The sequence below is a fragment of the Bombyx mori genome, chromosome 12 (assembly GCF_030269925.1).
Source record: "Bombyx mori chromosome 12, ASM3026992v2".
NCBI classification, from domain to species: Eukaryota; Metazoa; Arthropoda; class Insecta; order Lepidoptera; family Bombycidae; genus Bombyx; species Bombyx mori.
The window spans coordinates 8,423,404-8,447,547 of record NC_085118.1 but is presented as its reverse complement, the minus strand read 5'-3'; the positions used below and the strand labels follow the sequence as shown (position 1 = coordinate 8,447,547).

Here is a 24,144-nt window from a genome sequence, read left to right as displayed (position 1 = left end):
ATGTTAGGATATAGGAATGGCGTTATAAATACAGTTGTATCGCGAAGTGAAGAGACGTCATTCCAACATGTCTTGAGATACCAGCCCGTAGACGTATAATAAATAGATTGAAAACAATCTTATTCTTCGAACTGAGTGTTACTAAATGTGTTGTACTGACCCTGAGAACTTTGAGTGCCTCTTCGCAGACCTGCATACCCCGAGACTCGAAGACCTCGACGCAGCCGAGATACTTGACGGGGAAAGTGCAGGTACCGGCACGAACAGCCGCCTCGTCGGCGTGCCATTGGTGCGGCCGCGCTGATTCCGGCGGCGAGCCCTTGCGGCGTCGGAACGACTCGCGGAAGGAACGTCGCAACCGCTCCATGCCAGCACGCGGCGGCGACAGCGCAGCGCCAGCGCGCGCTCGTCTCAGCGAGCTTCGCACTGACGATTTCTGAAAACACATTAGACACTCTTTACCAATCGCAGCGGATAAAGTGGCGGATGAAAGGCGATTGCATGCAGCAGAGATGCGAACGTTGCGATGGATGTGTGGAGTAACGAGAATGGATAGAATACGGAATGAATATGTTAGAGGAAGTCTGAAAGTGGCACCTGTGACAGAGAGGCTGAGAAGTGCGCGTTTGGGATGATATGGACATGTGATGAGACGAAATGAAAATGAGGTTGGTAAGAGAATGTTAACTATGAATGTGGAAGGACATAGAGGAAGAGGTAGACCTAAGAAATGGATGGATTGCGTGAAAGACGATATGGGTAAGAGGGGAGTGAGCGAAGAAATAGGATATAATAGAAGAGTATGGAAGGAGAAAACATGTTGCGCCGACCCCAGGTGACTGGGAGAAGGGCAAGATAATGACCATGATGATACCAATCACAGCAAAATTGAAGTTAATTAATATATAATTTCGTCATATTCTGACGAAAAAACCGTTATATACGAATTTTTGGATTTAAAACATGAAGCTAATCCAGTCGCGAATTAAGGTCAGACGAAGATAAAACGTTACTGTCGATTTTCAAATGCTTAAGGGCACTACGATAGTATCTTTTTGCCTATTATCTAATTTGGCGATGGAGAAACATAGATTTTAATTAATCAAAATAGCGAGGTAGAAATTTAAGTATCAATTTAAATATATTTTTATCAGAATCAGCTTTCGAATCTCTTCGAGTTCACTAGGTAAAGCGGCCTAATAAATCTGAAAAGTTTCTATTTACATACGCTATTAGGAACAGAATGTAATCATTTGCGTAATGGTGATAAATATATTTTACATATTGGTTATTGACAACACGCTCAGCATTCACGACCGTGTTAGGACATTACAAAATCAATAATTTTTTCTATCGAGATTTTGTAAATATATATTTTGGATTAGTCCGAGGCACCTTGTCAAATTATTATCTTATCCGATTGTTGTCATGTGATTATCAAATTTACTGTTTTCAGATTAATCAAGAAACAATAAAGAAATCACGATCGATGTCTACTGTGCCACATGGCTCGTTCCTTGTTGTATAAAACTATTCAGAAATTAAAGATTTTAGTCCGAAGATACAAAGTTACATACATCGTGTTTTTTTTCTTTTGGGAGCTTCGAATAAGAAATACGTAGAGGAAGGCACTCTAGGAATGACAATTTATAGGTTACAACTGATTTGTTAATAATAAGGTAATTTTTTTTAGGCAATGGCTCCACCTTGTCCTCTGATTATATAGGTACACCATCGCCTTGAAAAGCGATGACACCTTGAATTAATTATTTAAAATATTAATTCTTCTTTTTGTTCACCTTATCCCACTAGGTGGGGTTGGCACAGCTAACTTTTCTCTTCCATTCTCTTCTATCAGCCGTCAGCTCAACACTCACTCTTCTCTCTCTCATATCGTAATTCACACACACGCACGCACACTCCATACATGTCTTCTTCGGTCGACCTCTTCCTCCTCTATATTATTAATTGAAATATCACTTAAAATATTATAATATTCCAAATAATTATTTAAAAATGTACTTTTGTTGATTAATTTAATATTTTTGGTTTGTATAATTGTAGACTAGTTTTAGGAATAAAATGATATCTTAGAGATATACTTTGAGCTTTAAATAAGTTATCATGACTCCATCAACATTATGTGTCGGCACACGTCAGTTTCCTGATGTGATTCTTGATCTGATTCGGTATAAGGAATTCCGCATTCAAATGCCTGCACATTTCATTTAAATACAGAATATTTTTGTTTTTTTTTTTATTGCCCTTGTAGGCAGACGAGCATACGGCCCACCTGATGGTGAGTGGTTACCGTCGCCCATGGACTTCAGCAATGCCAGGGGCAGAGCCAAGCCGCTGCCTACCGTTTAATACTCTCCACAAGCCTCGTTTGAAGAAGGACATGTCATAGCGCTCGGGAAACACCGAGCAACCCTTCGATCAATAATACTACTAGATTCGCGATTAGCGCTTCAAAAACGGCCCGAAAAATAAGACCACAAATAAATTTGTGGTCTTATTTCAAATTAGTATGGTCCAATCATAGCCAACACTAAGACGTCAAAACGCTGCAATGCGCGTTCAAAAACTGAGTAAAAAACCACCGTAACACCAAGGTTTTGGAAGGAATATCTTTTTTTGGTAAATTTATATTATTAAGTGTTTTTCATAAAATAATAAACACAATTATATTGTAAATAAAACACAATTTACGAATATTGTAATTGTTTGGCCAATGTTTGCAACAAGGCACCAACTATTGTAACAAACATCACCTATTCTTGGACAGGGAATGCATAGAGTAGTTTTGTTATTTTATAATGTTATTTTTGTTTGTAGATTTCCTAGTAGCCCCTTGTCGCTGTGCACAATGGATATATATTGTCGCGAAAGAAAGAGGAGAAGAAATATAGAACCCTTATAAAAATTCTAGAATTGTTCAATGGTGGTGGCAAATCAATGCAAAAAAAGTATTAAAAAAACTTTATATGTATGTGTAAATATTTTAAGCATATATGCTGAAAAGGATTTGTTTTCTGGGGGAAACGAACACAGCCATAAAATAAGCCTAAATTAAACTGATTATAGAAAAATTCATTGATATAAGATTACATTATATTTGTAAAAAAGAAACCGCTCATATAAAAATGACTTCTAAAAGACAGCTTTATAACAAAGTGAATCTGTTTAAAGGTAATTAAACCTACATTATTGTTTTAATTACTTCTGTATAAAAAATACGTGGAAAACATGTTTCGTGTTTCCTTTCATATTTTTTTTACTTTATTCAATTTAATTTTTTATCACCTATTTGTTGTAATAGCGGCAATGTAAAATATTATCTACTACTTTTTTGAATCGGTCAAAAATAGTTGCGACCATACAAAACAAACCTAAAACAAATATGTATATTCTGCAACTCTATGTCTTTCAATACTTACTGTGTTCTGAGCATTGAAATGTAATACCAAGAACTACATCTAGTTCCACAATACAATAAGCACGAAATTTTAAACAAATATTTTTAACCTTATAAATTAGGCTTTAAGTATCATTTTAGAATAAATATTTTTGTACTGATGACTTTTTATGTTCAAGTGACATTTTAAATTTATTCCATAATATTCTTTTTCTGACGAAAGGACCTAAATACATATATTTTGCAATGGTAATTAAACTTTATGTTTAAGTGTTAAGGTTTATAATAAACTGAAGTCGTTAACATTATTAAACTTTTTTCTAAGAAATGAAGATGTTTTCGTGTCTGCAAACGTGGCCACTGGAGCGTCTTATTTTTGTTCCTGATCCTTAATCTAGTACTATTATTGATCGAAGGAGCAACCGATCATTTTGCGAAGTGATTTAAAAAGTATGATTTGGAAATTGACCTGTATAGCCGATCTGAATATGTTCCGCACTTCATGATCCGTGCTAAGTAACGCGGAAACTCTATTTAAAAATAAATTTATATATGGTTGTAAATTTCATTAAAATTAATTTGTTTTTAAAAATTATAACAGTGATAATAAAATTCCGCGTTTTGAATAAGTAAACAAAATCCACATTAGGGCTTGAACAAAATTAAGAGTATGACAGGTACATATGTGCTTTGTACATTAAAACAGAGTAATCGGCGTGTGACTGATAAATTTATCTATTTCATTAGTTACACGTGTAAGTGGCGAACTCCCATTTAATGTGCAGTCATTGGACATGAACTATTTGTTTTGTTTGGTCATACTTGCGACCTCGTAAAATCAGTAGGCTATGCAAATGAAAATCATTTTTAACTTGACAAACTTTGCTTACACAAGTTAAGTGCTTTTGTTGGATGTACAGTGAAACTTAGGTGCGTCGACGTCATACATTTTCTATTGTTCAGTGTTTGAATCTAAATACAACAATATTATAACGCCATACTATTGTGTATGTGTACTGACCAAAAAGCTTTTTGTACCAATTTGACCCATTTCCCATTTTCAATGCATCTTTTTTAAGCATACTTCGAATGCCTCCTAGTTGCCACGTTTTATTTTTCACCTCTAAGATATAGTAAGGATGTGTAATAAAATAACATAGCATTGCTAGTTTAGTGCTTATTATTTAAATATATTTTAAAAATGTCGTTTAGGTAAGTAAAACGATAGTTAAGAAGTACAATAGCAGTAATGCATTGATGATCACCTAAGCTGATAATTTATACTTTTTCGTAGCTTTTTTTTCACTATTGTAAACAGACAAGCGTACGGTTTTTTTGAAAGTGAGTGCTCGTCGTCGCTTATGGACGTTCAAGTCAAGCCACTTTCAATAAATAGTTTAGCAATTCAAAAAAGAAACTATTACTGGTCGTCTGAATCTTACGATCATACAATAAAATGATGAATACGAAGTATTTTCTCAATGTTGCAAAGGGCCGTCAGTTATCGCAACGATGCGTGAGACGTAACAAGAAACAATGACCGAAACGTCAGCAGAGGTACATGCAATAGTATGACTCAGGTAGAATAACGATTATGAATTTTAAATATATTCAAATAGATAGTTACCATTTTAAGGTCAGCATTCTGTGCTACCTGTGCACGATCCAAAGGTTCGTGTGGTGACGATCCTTGATTCCCCATAGTTAAAACTTTAATGACACTTGCTATTTAAATCACATCAAACTAAACTTGTATGTTTTTACGAGTTCACACCATATTGTTACGTTTTGGAACATTGTATAAAATATTGAATAAAACAACAGTTTAAAACTCTATTCAATACGAAACACGTTGTCACACATAAAAGTAAGTACGCTCTGTCCTCTTTTGATAAAACACTATCCGTAAAAGATAAAAATTTCGACGAAGTTGAAACTGAACAAACATGGCAAATCCTCCAACAAATACTTTACAACTGCGGAATATTACAACCTTGACAACTAATGCTATAAAAAAGCAATTGAATCTCGTTTTGAGTGAGAGGTCTCATCGTCACAGATCTTGTGATGATACCTAAATTTAATTAACGTCAGTCTAAGGCCGTACATTTAACGGATGCGAGTGCAAAATTAATGATCTCTCGATTTTAGAGAGACGCAACTATACTTCCTTCTATTCAATTCATCTAAGATGCGGTAGTGACTGTATCACAAATCGTGTGAAATTCGTTAACAATAATTTAAAAACGAGGGTCAACTTTTCCCACAAACGATGAATAAACGCAGAGAGGCGCATTGAACCCGGCACCCGGTCCGAGGGGTGAGAGGGGCTACGTAGGTAGCTGGGAACGACTGCCGATGCCAGCTGAACGTTATTTTTTCCCACAGCATTGTTCTTTGGACCGTAGCGTGATGGTAGCACTTAAACACTTTTATTTTTATTTTTGACACAACACTATCTTCGATTCAAAATATAGCACTTCATTTCAGCGAATTATGATTGCATAAATTGCGATGAAATTCGGGGGCCAGGCGCGCACGCCGCTCTTGGAGCAGTCCAGCGTAGTGCCGAGAACTGACTGACTGGGTCGCACACAGGCGGTGCGACGTGAATCGCACGAACGAAACCCTGCATCGAAGTCCCCGTCCCGTCTCGCCCCGTGCCCCGCACTCGACCGGTCCTTTGCATTGTCAACATTGACAACCGGTGAGATCATCAGACGAACAGTCAATCTTCGATTCTTACTGGAGGATTGGGCGTGATATTTAAAAATCATCTGAAGCTGTTCGCTTCGTGAATGTTTATATAAAATTGTCAACGGTCGAGGATGAAATATACGGACGAGGACATGGAAGTTGATTTGTGGGAGCTATTTTTGAGAAAACATTTGAAGAGCATGGAATGGCACGTGCGACTGGGACGGACGCAGGTGCAAACGGCGCGTTACTTGATGAACATATGGCTCCCATGCCCCCATACCATACGTCGTTGTTATGAAGTAGAACGTGCCTATCCGTTCAAACAATTTATTTTTAGCGAAAATGAACATCTGCCTTCAACAACACGAGGATAAAGGTAGGAGTTGCATACTGCACTAATTAGTAGATATGCTGTTTTCATATATATTTAATTATTACCCTAATATTGTCTGATACAAAAAAAATCGGTTGTTTCATTATATTTATATATTTTGTACCTTTTGGGTCACCGATAATTATCGTTCAGTTTAAAAGTATTCCGTTTCTGTCCGTATCGTTTCGTTTGTGAGTCATCGGTCACTACATACCAAACACGACTAGTCATTAAAAGCTCAGATTACATAATTAGGTATAATAAACCCTCCCAAGCCGAGAATGAGCAGTGATGAACATTGTTGACGATAAAAAAATATCCATAGTGAGCGAGTGGCAATTCAAAAAACGAATGTTTTTCATTGTGTAAACAAATTAACGGAAATATTGGTTTAAATTTTGCTACCGGAAAACACAATATGCCTTTAGGTGACATATGTGCCTAGAAATTGGTTACAGTAATCTATTCAGTTATAATCAGTATAGGTTACTTCCATATCAAATGGAAGGAGGAGGATGGTGTCGAAATTGTTAGAATACGACTTAATATTATTTATAAATCTTTTATTTTAGGTTTTTTTCTTTTAATATTTAAAAGATAAGATGAAAAACATATTTTTACGTTTACTAGTGACAGTATCTATGTAGCCACAAGATGCGAGATATTTCAATGTATAAATTCATAAATAGACACCAATGTCATTTTCCGTTACGTCGACGCTTTTTTTCTTATTCATTTCCGTAAACAACCAATATTTTTGTAACAAATTAGAAAACTGTAGCTAATTTATTTTCATGTTCTAATTTATCATGTTTGTATTCATCTACATGCCTTTATTTTCGAGAAATCTCTATTTATGCATAAATTTATCCCACGAGGAAAAACAATGAAATATTACAAATTTTAAACTGAACTACAAAACTACGTAATAACATTCAGTAGTATATTAATAAATAATATACACATATATTAAATTTATTAATAATTTGAAAAGTATTCTAATTCTAATAAGTTTTAGAAGAATTCATATTCTTCTAAAAGTTATTCATTTCTGTTTAACATTATTTACACGCAGTGTCTTCATTATTGACGTAGACAGGTATATAATGTTACGAAACCATGACCCATCAGCTGTTAAGCGCTTATCGGAATTTATATACATCAATCAATACGTGAAAATTTAAACAGCGCCGCCCACCACGCGACACATGAGGTTTTCATTCCTTCTTCAAGCGAAGTATGAAAGAATCTCCGGCTTAGCTGCGGTATTGCTGTTGTCCATGGACGCCAGTGACCAACCTCTAAGTAATCCACGTGCTGATCAGTTTCCGGAGGTAACAAAAACACCGTAAAATCGAAAGGTAAAACTGTTTATTATGCTTATGATAACTGCAGGCTGCAGGCTATGTTTGTAAAGTAATTTGGTACTGTGAGAGAATATTATTTGATTTATGATAATTTTATGTGATACCTAATAGTCTGTTCTTTTTTTATTTTTATTGCCCTTGTACACAGACGAGCATTCCGCCCACCTGATGGTGAGTGGTTACCGCCGCCCATGGACTTCAGCAATGCCAGGGGCAGAGCCAAGCCGCTGCCTACCGCTTAATAGTCGTCGTGGTCGTCTTATGAAGTCGTCGTGGCCTAAAGGATAAGACGTCCGGTGCATTCGTGTTGAAGCGATGCACCGGTGTTCGAATCCCGCAGGCGGGTACCAATTTTTCTAATGAAATATGTACTCAACAAATGTTCACGATTGACTTCCACGGTGAAGGAATAACATCGTGTAATAAAAATCAAACCCGCAAAATTATAATTTGCGTAATTACTGGTGGTAGGACCTCTTGTGAGTCCGCGCGGATAGGTACCACCGCCCTGCTTATTTCTGCCGTGAAGCAGTAATGCGTTTCGGTTTGAAGGGTGGGGTAGCCGTTGTAACTATACTGAGACTTTAGAACTTGTATCTCAAGGTGGGTGGCGCGTCTACGTTGTAGATGTCTATGGGCTCCAGTAACCACTTAACATCAGGTGGGCTGTGAGCTCGTCCACCCATCTAAGCAATAAAAAAAAAAAAAAAAAAAAATAATACTCTCCACAAGCCTCGTTTGAAGAAGGACATATCATAGCGCTCGGGAAACACCGTGGAGGGGAGCTCATTCCATAGCCGAATGGTACGTGGCAAAAAAGACCTCTGGAAACGCACTGTGGATGCAGGTAGTATGGATGAACTCTACTCCGGTGGCGGGCGGTGCGATGGTAAAAACGAGAAGATCATAAGTCAAAAGATGCACATAGAGAACCCCAGTCACCTCCAGCAGCTAATAGCACATTCTCATCTTCCATTCATAGTAGTATTGCCATACTAATTTCTTACCAGCCAATTCCAGGCCTACCATCGGTCATAAATAACGATACAGTCAAGATAAAGAGTCATTATTAAGTAATAGGATAATTAACAGTAATCGTTCACGAAATTAATATTTTTAAGTCTACAATCACAGCTGGGAATCATTACCATTATTATTGAAACTATTTCAACGATATTATGCTTTATACTTCACTATTGTATTTTCAAGGACTATCAGATAATTCCCATTTGTTATTACGTGATAATTTACGCCGGGGTAGTGGTGTGTTTAGCACTTGCGCAGGCGCGTGTGGCTCTTACATCAGTCTACACATCTGTCCATATTTTACAGTCCATGTTTACGGAACAGCTTCGCGGCTCGGTGTCTGCTAAATTATCTGGCATTGTACTAAAATACATCGACCAGTATAAAATTTGATGTGGTAAGTCATCATATATTTTCTATCTATTATTCGTTCACCTATAGCTTACTTCTAGTAAATGTTTTGTATTTTTGCACTTCTATTGTATGCGGTGTTGGTTCGAACTGTCTAATAAATATATGTACATTCATATAATTATAAAAAAAGAATGTTTTTTTGTTCGAGATCTATGATTTTAACATGAACATGAATTTTAACATGAATGATTGAACTGAAATTCTGTACAATTAGGGAAATGTTTTTGTAATAATGGGCATTGACGTAAATATGCATTAATTTAAGAAATTATTTATAAATTGTTTAAATACTCACTGTAGTTATTTTTTAGTAATAAACTGAAAATTAATTAAAAATAGCCTTTCAAGGATATGTGATATCAGCAATGGTATAAAGTAGAGCCTGAAAAATAGTGGTTTCCAAAATTTTTTACCTGCGCTATGGCTGTCATTCAACCTTCTATCAATATCACTCGTTCATATAATAAATAATGTATATTTTTATACGAACTAAGTATAATCTCTCTGAAAGCATCTTTGGATTGTTATAAACCGCATTGATATAAAGTCGTAACAGTATTCAATTCATGACTACCTCCATTTTTTTTATTTGAAATTAAAAAAAGTGTTTTGAGGATAACACTCAGATCATACAACACATTTGAGTGCATAGAAGTAATATTTAAAATTTAATAAGTAATAATAATTAGTATTATTACTCTAAGTTTGAGTGGTACACAGAACAGCTAAAGTACCTATCTATTTGAGTAAATGACGTAATTTGAGGACAAGCAAAGATCAAAGATTAATTGAAAATACCGGTAAATAAAGAGTATTTATTGATTTATGTGTTTCAATTCAATTAATATAAATGTATTTGTTAAATATTTTTTATTATTCTAAAGAAAAATATTAACAGAATTATGAACTTTTAGAAACGACATTGCATTTATAATATTAAAATAAGTAGGTATTTTAATATTATAGAATCGCTCTAGTAATCAGAATCGCTTAGGTGTAAAACCTTGACTGATTCGGTCGAGGTTGTAAATCCAATCGCTCGTTGCGTCAATAAATTCTCAGAGAACTTCCAAAAGTTTTTAGATTTGATAAATCACCGGGGGCAGTGACACAGTTCCGTTGTCAGCAACCGTAAATAAATGCCTCCATTATTATTGTCTGTCTGTAATAATTTCCCCAAAATAGTGCCGTTAGGTTCATGACACTTTGAACACAATAGCTGTACCAAAAACGTTACTTAATATAACAAACACAGCATAAAATACCCTTTTTGTAAACCATTGGTGCGAAAATCGATATTAAGTATACCTACCTATGTACTTAGAATACCTACCTACTGAAACGACCTATTTTTATGAAACTTTATTTTCCTAGCACGTGATGAATAGAAAATAGACGTTAATTAGACGTTAGACAATAATTAATCATGATCGTCACGACAAAAATTTTAATAGGTAAAAATATATTTGCACACAAAGCAACGGTTAATCTTTATATGGCGTCGCTTTGATGTGCAATTTATTTTTTATAACGGAAATTGTCCCATCTCTGACCAAGGCTGTCGCGGGTTAACAGCTAGCATGCCAACTTAGACTGGCTTGGTATACTTGAAGCGTAATATATTTTGTGTACGTAACATAACAAGCACGTTTGTAACACAGCGGATGTCATATGCCTGTGACTTGATTGCGAATGTGGTAATCGCTAGAGACCTCAGTCGAAGCAGTTGACAGAAAACTCTTCGATAAGGAGGGTCTTCGTTACTGATATTATAAAAAATATATATAATATTTATGTGTTAAATTCATGTGAACTCAGCCTGATGTTATAGACCCGGGAAAGGGGCCAATTGATATTTGCAAAGTTAATTCATCTACAGCGACTTAAAATTTATCGAAGAATAATTTTCATCAATCTATGCCCAAAAGTATTTGTGCAAAAACTCACGATTCCCAGTCCGGAAGATATTATTCAAGACGGCGCAATACGGGGACGAAGCAATGACAGCTTGGACGATGTTTAGCTGGAGAAGATTGTACAATCGAAGACTTGGTGAAGTGAGCGACGACTCTCATGTTGAATTGCCGGCAGATACAAGACAATTAGTTTATAACGTGTATATGTACTTTAGCAGAAAACCCGGAAGAAGTGCGAAAGTGGTCCTGTCAAAGACAGCTAGTGCTACAATGCTACCGCGTGATATTGTTGCTGAAATCATAAGGGATAAATACCGCGAATGAACAGTAAGCTTTAGAATTTACGCGTGTAACTAAAACAATTTAGATATGTAATTTATTTGTTTTGAATTGACTAGACTTAAATAAAAAATTAGAATTAGAACTTTTGAATTTAGTCTCGTCTCTTCGCATGTAGCCTATCATAGCCCTTTGTAGAAGTGCTAAATTGTTTCTTATTTACTATTTTAAAATTACCATTCACCGAAAATGCTATTCTATAATATTCTATTCTCACGAAATTTTTAACTTAGATGTCCCGTAGTTTATTCTGGGCTACATTATTTATTTACTAATGTAAAGAAGGATTTAAAGATGCGACTTCTATTAAGCAAGAGAGCTCATATAATTTATTTTATTATATAAACATTAAATGAATCACGACAAGAGTTTACAATGTGATTAGAAAAGTATAATAACTACAAAGTTATTATACTTTTTTAGTCACATTCTATCTGTAACTAAAATATTAAAACAATTTAATATTATAGTTTAAGTTTCGCAGACATAATTTTAATTTTAAAGTGTTTTTAAACGTCACATTCCCATTGAAAAAAAGAGCTTTTTAACATATTTGTTAATATGAAAATAATTACTTATATACTATAATAATAAATTATACATTTTATTATATAAAGTTAACCAAATTAAAAATAAACAGCACTGTACAAATCTTGATTAAAATTAAAATACGTTGTTAATAGTTTGGTTTTGAGTCATTCTAACGTACTGTTCTAATGTGGATGCAGAGAGAATGTCTGAGAGGTATTTTTTGGTCGTCTTGGTCCATTTTAGAAATAGCGTAACTTGTTTATTCAAGCTGTCATTGGCCGGTTGAGTGAAACAAGATAATCAGATATGCCGTTTTGTTCTCCGACGCTACATAACAAAGAAGTATGAATTTAATAAAACTAGTGGTCCCGCAGTAGTTGAAATTGGACTATAATTAATTGAAATTATAAGTTTCAACATAATTATGGTTCTATTGTTACAGATTTCGCCAAGACTACACTATAGACAAATACTCGTAATATTAAAAATAAACAATACTAACCTATTCTCAATTTGACTACAGACTATAGGAAATAATAACAGTTTGACAATAAACAAAGAGTATATGTGTGTGTGTCAAATGCATGGTAGTGTGTGTAATGTTTTCTTTATTGATTTAATGTATATTTTATGCAAGGATGGTAGCAATCTCGAGAGGCTCATCGTGACTGGTAAGGTAGGTGGGAAAAGACCTCGGGGGCGCAGCCCAATACGTTGGTCCGACCAGATCCGCACCGCTCTTGATTCCACGTTTCACAACGCCCTCCACACTGCCAGAGACAAGAATGGATGGAGAAGGATCGTGCGTGCGAAGGTGATACAAAAGGGTGGTCACGACCCTCAGCAATGAGGAATACGACGCAAGGAGGAGGATCTTTTATGCATTCTTTTAAAAAATATTAGCATTGTGCACTTCTTCTCTACATTCTCTATAAGTATGGAAAATTTCATACTCCTCCGTCCGCGCAATTTTCGTAAAAAGGGATACAAAGTTTTTTCTTCACGTATTAATATATAGATTTTTGCAGTAAACGCGCGTTGCTAATAAAAAAAAAAACAACCTCGATGGGTGAAAGTTGTAGCTTGTGACGAAATTCGCAAGGTAAACAATAGCTCATATATTTGTTGCTCATATATTCATATATTTGTATATTGTGTATTCTTTTTTACTTTAAAACTTTTTGAAGCACCTAAGATAAAAACAATCCTGCCTAATTCTGTCGCGAAGTCATACGTTTGTTTTGAAGGGTGGGACAGCTGTTATGCAATATAATTTGAGACTTCGCCCTCATGTGTCAAGGTGGGTAGCGGCATTCGACTTGAGAAGTCTATGGGTTCACTTGCAGCAAGCTGGGCCTTCATCTCGTTCACCTATATAAGCAATAAAAAATTATAAAGCCATTTTTGGATATGGCATATTTTTATTTATCTCAAATACTTTTTAAACATACTTTACGAATAATTTCTAAATCGATCCAGTTTTTTTTTTCATTAATTGTAAGTAGTTTGCTCCAACAGTTATTTTCGTATGTAATTACATTTGTTCTGAAGCAACCAGCTCTCGGCTACTGATAAACATTATCTTTGTATTCTCGACTAGACATAGAAACTATAACGGATAACCGTAAACTCCTCCATAGTTTTACAGTATTCTAATGTTCACTCATAACATTTGGAACGGGATCGAACAGCCGTTATTTATGATAATGTACATTAATCACTTACCTACGTGATGTGTATATTTAAATGTGAACAAATATTGAACACAAACACTGAAACTTCCTAACTGTATTATTTTATAATGACACTAATACGTAAAGTGACACAAGGACACGGTGTCAATTAAATAGATAATATGCAGTTGGTTATATTCACTGTTACAGTTCGAACGACATTACGTATTCATATGCACATATGTGGAGTTGAAATTAATCAAAAATAAACACTGCACACGTGCCAAGTTCTCGGTCGGCAACATGTATTCACTACTAATTACACGGCTATACTAACTGTTTCAGGCGCCAACACGTGAACCACCTTCACTCTGATTCACACAGATCAAGACCGCCTGAGAGTTTCAACACCAAAGAAACGGCTGAAGGTCGCTTAGGTGATTCAACAAAAATAGGCAAATTTCCTAGTTCACCTGTATTAACGTATATGTTTAGGGTGCCGCGTATACGACTTCAAAGATCGTTTCAGCGACTAATAAAACATTAATTCTGAAATCGTATTGAAGCAACAAAGCAACGTGTTACGTTTTTCCTTGATATGTATTTAGAGGAAAATAGGTTGCAATCATTAATACGACATTGAAACATTTGGTTCATAATATTCCTATATTGTACGTACTGCATAAATCAACCAAGTTTAATAATACATTACAGAATTCCTGTCTGTACCGGATAAATAGCAATCATTACGAAGACAAAAAATGGAGTATTTTACTTTCCGTATCTGAAAAGCTCAGCTTCTAGAAATAAACTAAAGTTTTTTAAATTCATTCTGCAGCAACATACCAAAAAAAACTGAATAGTTTCATTATATATAAGGTAAATAAAAAAATCACTCTTATAACAATACAAGCTTTTAACTGCGGCTTCGCTCGCTTTAATGTAGAAAAATATTCATCCCCTAGGTATAATACTATTCTGGATGAAGGTACCAACTCTTATTGTTCTTTTCTTTGCCCTTCACAAATTGCATGCAAAATCATTATTGCTGGTGAGACGTATTATGAGCTCGGATGGGTAGATATTATCATTCTGACTATTTCTGCGGCGAAGCAGTCATGTATTCTGGTTTGAAGAGTGGGCCAGCCGCTATACGATATAATAGCGACATCGACCTCATGTCTCAAGGTGAGTGGCGGCACTCTTGCTGTCATGTCCGCCTGCGTACCCACGCACACCGAGTGAGCAGTGAGCTCCTTCACTAATCCAAGCCGAAACAAACAAAAAAATCATGATAATCGGATGAGCAGTTAAGACGTCAAAGCGCAACAATCACACCAACACACTTTCACATTTATAATAGTATGAATTATGTTCTCGTATAGCGGGATTATTCAAACCACTACTAATTCGGTGGGAATAAAAGGGAATTACCAGAATAAATGAGATATTCACAGCCCGATAATTTATAATTGTCTCACGTCAACAACGTATATACCTACAATGAATGTGATGACATACTTTTTTGTTGTGTAAATATTACTAAATGAATTTAATTTACTTCTGGTAAAGAAGCAAGCAGTGATTGGCAAATAAAAGCTTATTACTACTTGTACACGGGTAAATTATAATAATATTGTAGTAGTATTTCGATATTTGGAATCACAAGGGAAATGCAAAAGCATTCGATTCTTTGGGTCTTTCACTTAATAAGAAGTTAGAGCTGATATTAATAAGTATTTGATAGCTAAAGTTTCGACTTAGGAAGGCGCGATGTTAGAGTATTTTTTTCGAGGAATCGAAAAATCGTTATAAAAATTTGATTTGAGTTTTATGGTACGTATTTATTGGAATCAATTACTTCTTCGAGTTCAGGGAATTCCAAGTAAGACGTCATTTATATTTGATTAACTTCGACTTACGGTCTGATTTTTAAATTCGAATTATTTGTACTAAAATGCCTACGCAGCGAAATAACATTTTGCATTCGAGCTGCAAAGTCTAAGTAATTCGAGATATCGAGTATTATGGGGCTTAATGGAAGGGAACGGAAGGAAACGTTTTTTCCCGACTTACTGAGGATTTCGACTTATAGATCCCACGATAACAGTTATTTTGAAATTTTCACAGATTCACAGGACTTCATTCACAAACTACATACGATATACGATTATCCATTGAAAACTTAATGCATATTAAAGAACTGCGATATCACTATGATGTAGGTACCGACATTTTATCCCATTGACACTGGATACTACTATAAAATTCTGTTACTGACACGAAATTTATCTTGATTCGAATTCCGAATCATATTACAGACAATAATTTAGTTTCCTTGTAAGTTTAAAATACTAATTCTATTGCTTGATAAAAGCGATAAGATGTTTTGTGTATCCTACTCCTTGAGTCGCATTTCTCATGTCTGAGGGTCGTGACCATCTCCACCCGTTATGCTTCTCTGAATGAAGTTTGGCCATCTTCCTCTGTTCTCGGTGGTGTGTATGGCATCGTAGACTGTGGTACTGCGGTATCCAGAGTGTTGTCGATTTGGTCGGACCAGCGCATTGGATAGCGGCCACGAGATCTTTTGCCTGAAATCTTGCCAGTTACCATAAACTTTTCAAGATTGTCACTACTCTTTCTGGCAATGTGGCCGAAGATTTCAAATATCCTCTTGACGCAGATGGTAAAGAGCCTGGATTGGATATTGAGCTGTTTTAATATGGATACTTTACCCTGATCCATGTCATTCCATGACATTCGTAGCAACTTCCTCCAGCACTACATCTCGAAGGCATCGATGCGGTGGCGATCAGCTGGTCTCAGAGTCCACGTCTCAGGACCATAGAAAAGGATTAAGAACACCAGAGTCCGGACAAGTCTCATTTTGGTTTTAAGATATATTTTCCTGTTTATCCATGTTCTATGGAGCTGAGACGTGTCTCATGAGATGTCGTCACCCTCACAAGACCCGTTGCCGCAGATGTTAGCGCCCAGATAGATAAAGTCATCCACTTTTTGTAGGTTGAGCGTGCCAGTTAACGCCATTTAGTTACCTCGATCTATCACCATTATCTTGATCTCGGACTTGTTTATGGTGAGGCCTAAGCGGTTGCTTACTCTTTCCGTTTTCTCCATAGCCATCTCGGACTCACTAGCGGCCACTAGAGTTGTGTCATCGGCGCTGCTGCGTACCGAAGTTTGGTGATTTTGGCTCCACCGATACAGTCGTTCAATTTGTGGCATGATATATTCACCGTAGGCATTGAAGAGGATGAGCGAGAGAATACAGCCCTGGCCCTTTCTGAAACAGAATCTATTCTGCTATGTTTTGGTCTATTCCGACTTCGCCTCTACTCCCAGAGTCCGGTGTATTCGTGTTGAGCGATGCACCGTTGTTCGGATCCTAGGAGGATACCAATTTTTCTAATGAAAAAATGTACTTACGTAAGTACGTTTTTGTTCACGATTGACTTCCACGGTGATGGAATATCATCGTGTAATAAAAATCAAACCCACAAAATTATAATTTGCGTAATTACTCGTAGTAGGACCACTTGTGAGTCTGCACGGGTAGGTACCACCACCCTGCCCGTTTCTGTCGTGAAGCAGTAATGTGTTTCAGTTTGAAGGGTGAGGCAGCCGTTGTAACTATACTGAGACCTTAGAACTCATATCTCAGGGTGGGTGGCGGCATTTATGTTGTAGGTGTCTATAGGCTCCTTAGAACTCATATCTCAGGGTGGGTGGCGGCATTTATGTTGTAGGTGTCTATAGGCTCTGGTAACCACTTAACACCAGGTGAGCTGTGAGCTCGTCCATCCATCTATGCAATAAAAAAGGCCTTGAAGATTGGAATTAGGTGTTTTGGGACACCTATCTCGGCCAATAACTTCCACAGAGATCTCTAATGCTGTGTGCATGTCGAAAGCCTTTCTGTAGTCCACATAATATTATAATAGCTCGATGTTTATGTTGTATGTGTAGGTACTAGGACGCGATAAGTGGCCGAAATTCTAATCATTTCAAGGTACTATAGCTGTAATTTATTGAAAAAGTACGAAGGGACGTGAGTTGCTGCTTTTCGCCGCAAATAAGAGTATGATTTTTTCTTTTACAATTAGTTACAATTGTTGTATCTCGCTGCACACAACCTTTTTTCGTTAAGTCGGTGAATTATTTCGTGAACCTACAATTTGATTGATAGATATATACATATATGTCCAATAGCTGCTGCTGCAGAGCAATCTACCAGCTTCATGGCTACTTTAATGTCAATATTTATTTATTGCATAGATTAGTGACAAGAGAACCTGTTTTTAAACGATTGCAGGAGCCCATGGATTTCATGCTTTTCAGTGTATGGAACTATCTTGAAACATGATAGCATAACGACAACCCCATCCTTCAAATGGGAACGCATTACTATCGCAAACAAACTTGAAATGTAGAAAGATATCACCTTTACTTAATTCGAAATTTTAAAAGTATGTGTAACTTTAAAGGCGTCCTGAACGTAATGCCAAGCGTAGAATCAGCTTCAGTTTTAGTCGTGCAGCCTTCACGCTAGCGTGAGTAGGCGTAGGAAACAAATAACTATCGTCTATTTTTTGTTACTAAGAGGCTGTCAATAATAATATGGAAATCATTCAAATCATCATCAATGAAAACATAACAAAGGAGATCAAATTTATTTACTTTACCTATGTATGGAGCGAAACATGACCCCCATTTTATTCTATGTACCATATGGCGGACAAAAGTCGAGGCAATTCGTATCCAAAAGTAATTTTTGAAGACAACCACTACAGCAGACTGGAATGGACTATTTTAACATTCAGAATGGAAACATTTATGAGTGTTTGAGGTGTTAGCGAGCTTGTATGTGCAATATTATATAACCCAAATATAATATGTATGACAAATAAAGTAACTATAATACTATTTTCAGACAGTTTTTATTCAAACATAAGTAATCCCTTATCTTATCTTATATTTTTATTAACACAGCACAACCTTCATTGTGACTGATATTTAAGAAAAATTGGTATCAATAAATGTAGTCAACTAATAAAAAATGTTTAAATCTGTTCACAAATAAAGGAAGTTAAAAGCGTTTTAGTGTTAGTTTTAGACTAGACAGAGAATAAATACATTATACTACTACTGAATAACAATTACAATGTTCATGTGCCACTGAACTATACCAAGATGTACTTAGCGGTAGGCAGCGGCTTGGCTCTGTCCCTGGCATTGCTGAAGTCCATGGGTGACGGTAACCACTCACCATCAGGTGGGCCGTATGCTCGTTTGCCTACAAGGGAAAAAAAAAACATGCCTTATATGAACAGGACTTATGTACCTGCAGCCTCGTGAGCTGGCTCAAATTATTTTGCAAAATTACACTTTTTGTTTAATTGCATTCACCATAAGAACTTTAAAAAAAACATGGTGTTTTCACTTACACTTTTGCACTAAAATATTTTACTCTATAATAAAACTCAAATGATAGAGTTCAGACTCAGATGTATCAGATTTCTCTTGAATAGCTATTGGACTAGGTTCATTTAATCAAAACATGTGTCACATGTTCTATTTATGTTAAATATATTGTTGAAAACATGTTTTGTGTTTGATTCATTTCTCAAAGTAAACAGTGTAATCACAACACATTCTGAATTATACTTACTGCTTGGCCCATGAACTTAATTGCTGATCTATGCAGATGAAAATATTCAATGCTGCATTTTGCAGGGTGAAATAATCTATTAAATCTACCTGTTATTTGCACATGTAGATAAAATTTTGTTGGCAATGACATAATTTATTTGAATTTCAAATCTCAAGAAAAATATACTGAAGTATTATGTTTTGATAAATATACAAAAGGGGAATCATATATTTTTAAGTCTCAGTAAATTTATATTTGTAGTTTGAAAATTTTTGGTACTTGTTTGATAATTACATTTCTCTATTGATAAAATCTACTGATTTTAAGCAAAATCATAATGTTGACACGAAAAAGTAGCAATAGTAAAATTGAATTAAATAAGCTTACTAAGAATGGATTGATAATAGTTTAAAATAAAATTTAAAGTTAGAGAGAGAGAGAAAAGTTAGTTACCATTTTTTTAGCATAATAATTAACCCTTTGCACTCAAAAGGTGACAATTACCACTTTTGTTGGTGTGACAGTCACAATCTTGAATGCAAAGTTTTAACATTATTTTATGACTTCAATAATTTTAATAATTATTTGACTATCATACTTTCTTATTGGTGTTCATGGAAATATTAACATGTGTGTAATTCGAGTTTGTTACTGAAAGTCATTATGGTGACATCACTATAATGAATTAATGACACTGATATTATAAATCTGAAAATTTTGTTTGATACATTTTCATATCTACATAATCAACCGATCTCGATAGAGATTATCAGGTGTGTGTTGTTGCATATTGAATACCATTAATCCAGAAGAAAAATATTATTTCGGAGGCTTTTTTTTATCACAAATGAAACCGCTATTAAGAGCTAATATTTTTATTTATTAAATATACCTATACCATGACATTTCTATCACATTGGCAGCCCATTGCAGCAGAAAAAACATACATCAGCACTACCACCTGTCTTCCTTTTCATATATCCGATCTATCATTTTATTTATTTTTTATAGTTTCAAATTTTTATAACCCCATTTTAATAACATTAAGTGCGAAGATATCTCAATAGATAAATATTTACAGTGATATGTATGTGCAGTGATAAGTTTTGTTACTTACCTAACATATAATGTAATGTAGTTTTAGTCACTTAAATATTATATAAGATCCCGTACAGATCTACTGTTTTGTAGTTTTTATTTAGTATTTTTAATTTTGGCTCTATTAAGGAAAAAGTAAATACAGTTTTTTTTCAGTTATTTTTTAATCCGAACATTTTATGACCACAATACTGATTTTTTTTCCGTTTGCACTTTTGATACTTTGATATTCATGACCATACTGACAATATTTAAAACTATGTATATAACTCGTATTTACAATGTTCACTGAAACAGACATCTAAATCTTGAAAACTGTAAAGCGACCACCCACTCATGGCAAGAATATTAGTTCAAGACTCAAGTCTCAGTCTCCACTCTGCACTGATTTAATTTTACAATTTTTGCCGCAACAGTTAGACAACAGGACAGTATTATTGATTTCTTAGATGAGTGAAAGAAACAAACTGAATCTCTGAAAGGTGAATGTGAACGTATGCTAAAGATCGGAACTTATTAGAAGCATTTCCTCTTGTCTTGTTTTTCTCTCTGACAATCTCTGACAATCTGAGCGAGTTCAAACTAAAGCATAGACAAGGCTATTATTATGCAAAAAAATTAAATTATAAAGCTGAAGAGTTTGTTTGTTTAATATATAGATTTCAAATACCAATTTTGTCACAATCGTTTTTTATTCTACTAATTTGAAAATATTATTCGGTCATCAGGCAATTTTTTTTTCTTTTTTGTGGTGGGCGAGCAAAGACGTAGCTAGGAGGTGGGATTTGCAAACAGCTGCCCGAGCGCCTCCGGAGGAGACCTAGCAACTCAAGAGCAACTGCTTTGCGGTAGTAGAACTCGATGAACGATTTCTACGGGATTATATCGGATCATTAGTGCGTTTGTCAATGTTTGATGACAAGACTCCTACTGTGTTTTTAAAGTTTTTCTTGAAATATGAAAATCACTGGTGTGATGCTAGAACTATATAGTATGCGTACTTTTAAGTAAGTACTTTTATGAAGTCGTCGTGGCCTGAAGGAAGAAGTCGTCGTGGCCTAAAGGATAAGACGTCCGGTGCATTCGTGTGTAGCGATGCACCGGTGTTCGAATCCCGCAGGCGGGTACCAAGTTTTCTAATGAAATACGTACTCAACAAATGTTCACGATTGGCTTCCACGGTGAAGGATCGTCATCGTGTAATAAAAATCAAACCCGCAAAATTATAATTTGCGTAATCACTGGTGGTAGGACCTCTTGGAAGTCCACACGGGTAGGTACCACCACCCCGCCTATTTCCGCCGTGAAGTAGTAATGCGTTTCGGTTCGAAGGGTGGGGTAGCCGTTGTAACTATACTGAGACCTTAGAACTTATATCTCAAAGTGGGTGGCGCATTTACGTTCTAGATGTCTATGGGCTCCAGTAACCACTTAACACCAGGTGGGCTGTGAGCTCGTCCACCCATCTAAACAATAAAAAAAGTTTATATTGGATGTCCTTAAAAATAAAGCTCGACTAGTCGACACAGATAGACTATTAGTGATACTATAAATTAAGTGAAAATGCCGATTTAAAAATCAAACAATCATTAAGTAATCACAAGAGGTTATAAGCTATTTATATATAATATCCAAAGATGCGAAAGGTTCACCTTCGACCATAACTGTACAAACTCAAAATATGTAATTAATAAGAACGTTTTGGGTTGAAAAATACATAAGAAAGTATGTATATTCATAATATATCGAGATCTAAAAAATCTTTTTAATAAAATTATTCCCATAAATATATCGCCTGAATTCGGAGTCTACTACATTTATTTTTTCCAATACCTACATACCTCCAAACTATGTTTATGAATTAGTTTGAGCTGAGCATTACACCACATTTTAAGGAAAGCAGTGGTTCCCTATGATTCCCAAACACTGAACAGGATATATCAGACGACCAATACAGTTTTGGAACGAAGTTCCTTATCGCGCGTTGTGAAAGGGGGCTAGACGGAAAAAATTCTTACGAAAAGTTGTCACGACCCTTTTTAGATCCGTCATTCTGACCAATCAACGTGTAGGCGCTTATCGCGTGACATTGCTCGTATCCGATTGGTCCGCGTAATGAGTACAGTTTCTCGAGATAGCGTTTCAACAACAGTAATTTAGTTCATAGTATTGTTTTTTTCTTCTTCATAATGTCGTAATTTATTATTATAACTTACAAAAAAAAATTACAATTCCTTCACTAATTAATCGAAAGGAACTTCGTTCCATCCGGGTGTCCCTTGACACCTCTGAAGTTTTTTTTTTTATTCCTACCTAAACTGATGGTCTGAGATCATTTCAGCGTAACCTTAATTAGTAGGTGAGCTCACGGGGCTCAAACCTGACGATGTTGCCAACACGAACCCTAGCATGAGCAGTGCTTCGCAGAATCTACCACCGGATCGGAAACGCGACCCACTGAGAAGATCCGGCGAGAAATTCAGTGGGCTGTGTCTGTGGGTTAATTTACTCGCCCAGCGACAGGTTCGACGTTAACGATGACCGGTGCTTGGGGTACCTAAAACACCGTTAGTAGATCGGGAGGATCCGAATCACGCGTTTTTGGCGACGTCGACTGTTTACCATTTAGTCCCCAGGATCGGCTATGTAGTTTCCGGCGGCCATGATGAGAGGAAGTGGCGCATTAATGCCGACTGTAGATACTTACTGATGGACTCTAAGTCCTGGTCGTCGTGCAGGTCGACGTCAGGTTCATCGACATTACGTTCCTGACGAACCACGGCTCCGACGGATATCCTGCAAAATCGGGATTGAATAGTTTGAAGGGGTTTCAAGTTTGTGCGGGCCGCGTGAGCGAACACTACACTTGTGTAGGTTATGACGGGGCGTATGCAAGTTTTGTAGAGTGTCACCTTATTTTTACGGGACAATTTACTTCGCTTGCAAATCATCGGATAGAGACGACGAATACAAAGTCATTACCTTTAGTAGCTTGAATTTGGTGTTGCTAATATCTATCATTAACTATGTCTATTTAAATCAAGCGGGTTGCAGGTCTATAGTGGCAATATAGATTTACAAGTCCAAGTCTCGTATGGTATCATAGATTATACACTTAATATATTATGGTATAACTGCTGTCCTACCGAGTTGAATCACAATTGCTTCAATTCAATTAGTGAGGGGTTGCACAAATTAAGTCAATTAAATACCTAATATCGCGAATAGTACCTTAAATTACTTTGTATAAGTACTTTTTTCATGCAGGTTGCCGAACTTTACACGAGGTACCAAAGTTAAAGCGCGCGCGGAGTATGTAGCACTTGACGGTCTATAGATGTTGGGAACCGTGATTGTTTACGGCTCAACCCACTAAATGACTCCCCATAACCCCTCTGATCCGATGTTCAATCCCACCCGACGCCAGAACCGGGGCAGAGTAATTCAACATCACAATCAAACTCGTGAGACGACTCCTAGGACGCTCGATCGACGGGTCGTTGAGGCGCTCCTCGACCACCAATGAAGCCGGTCTCAAGGGTATGGCAGCCCGTTAGGCCGTTATGGCGATGACACTGGTGTTCCGGGATAACCCGCTGGGTCAGAACCAGCTTG

General features: G+C 36.1%; 1 protein-coding gene and 2 long non-coding RNA genes across 6 annotated transcripts in view; 2 read left to right on the top strand and 1 right to left on the bottom strand.

The window, feature by feature from the left end:
• Nucleotides 1-21,097, bottom strand: part of LOC101745094 (protein numb) — a 32,288-nt gene extending 11,191 nt beyond the window's left edge. The window contains exons 1-2 of one of the 2 annotated variants that reach the window (XM_004929447.5): nucleotides 20,549-21,097; nucleotides 161-436 (exon numbers count right to left, since the gene is read on the bottom strand). In XM_004929447.5, the coding sequence (XP_004929504.1) occupies nucleotides 161-367 (207 nt within the window). In that variant the 5' untranslated portion in view covers nucleotides 368-436; nucleotides 20,549-21,097. Of the gene's footprint in view, nucleotides 1-160; nucleotides 437-5,045; nucleotides 5,212-20,548 lie in introns of those variants that run through there. The other variant, XM_004929446.5, reaches the window with a different exon arrangement.
• LOC134199841 (uncharacterized) lies at nucleotides 2,249-3,596 on the top strand. Its single transcript, XR_009974485.1, has 2 exons — nucleotides 2,249-2,640; nucleotides 2,839-3,596. It is a non-coding gene; the product is annotated as an uncharacterized LOC134199841 (long non-coding RNA).
• Nucleotides 6,115-18,704, top strand: LOC134199840 (uncharacterized). 3 transcript variants are annotated; one of them, XR_009974484.1, is made up of 3 exons: nucleotides 6,115-6,494; nucleotides 7,680-14,194; nucleotides 14,472-18,704. It is a non-coding gene; the product is annotated as an uncharacterized LOC134199840 (long non-coding RNA). The 3 variants fall into 3 exon arrangements; XR_009974483.1 differs by having other exon boundaries at nucleotides 7,680-14,636; nucleotides 18,094-18,704; XR_009974482.1 differs by having other exon boundaries at nucleotides 7,680-14,636; nucleotides 15,888-18,704.
• Nucleotides 21,098-24,144: the final 3,047 nt, after the last annotated feature.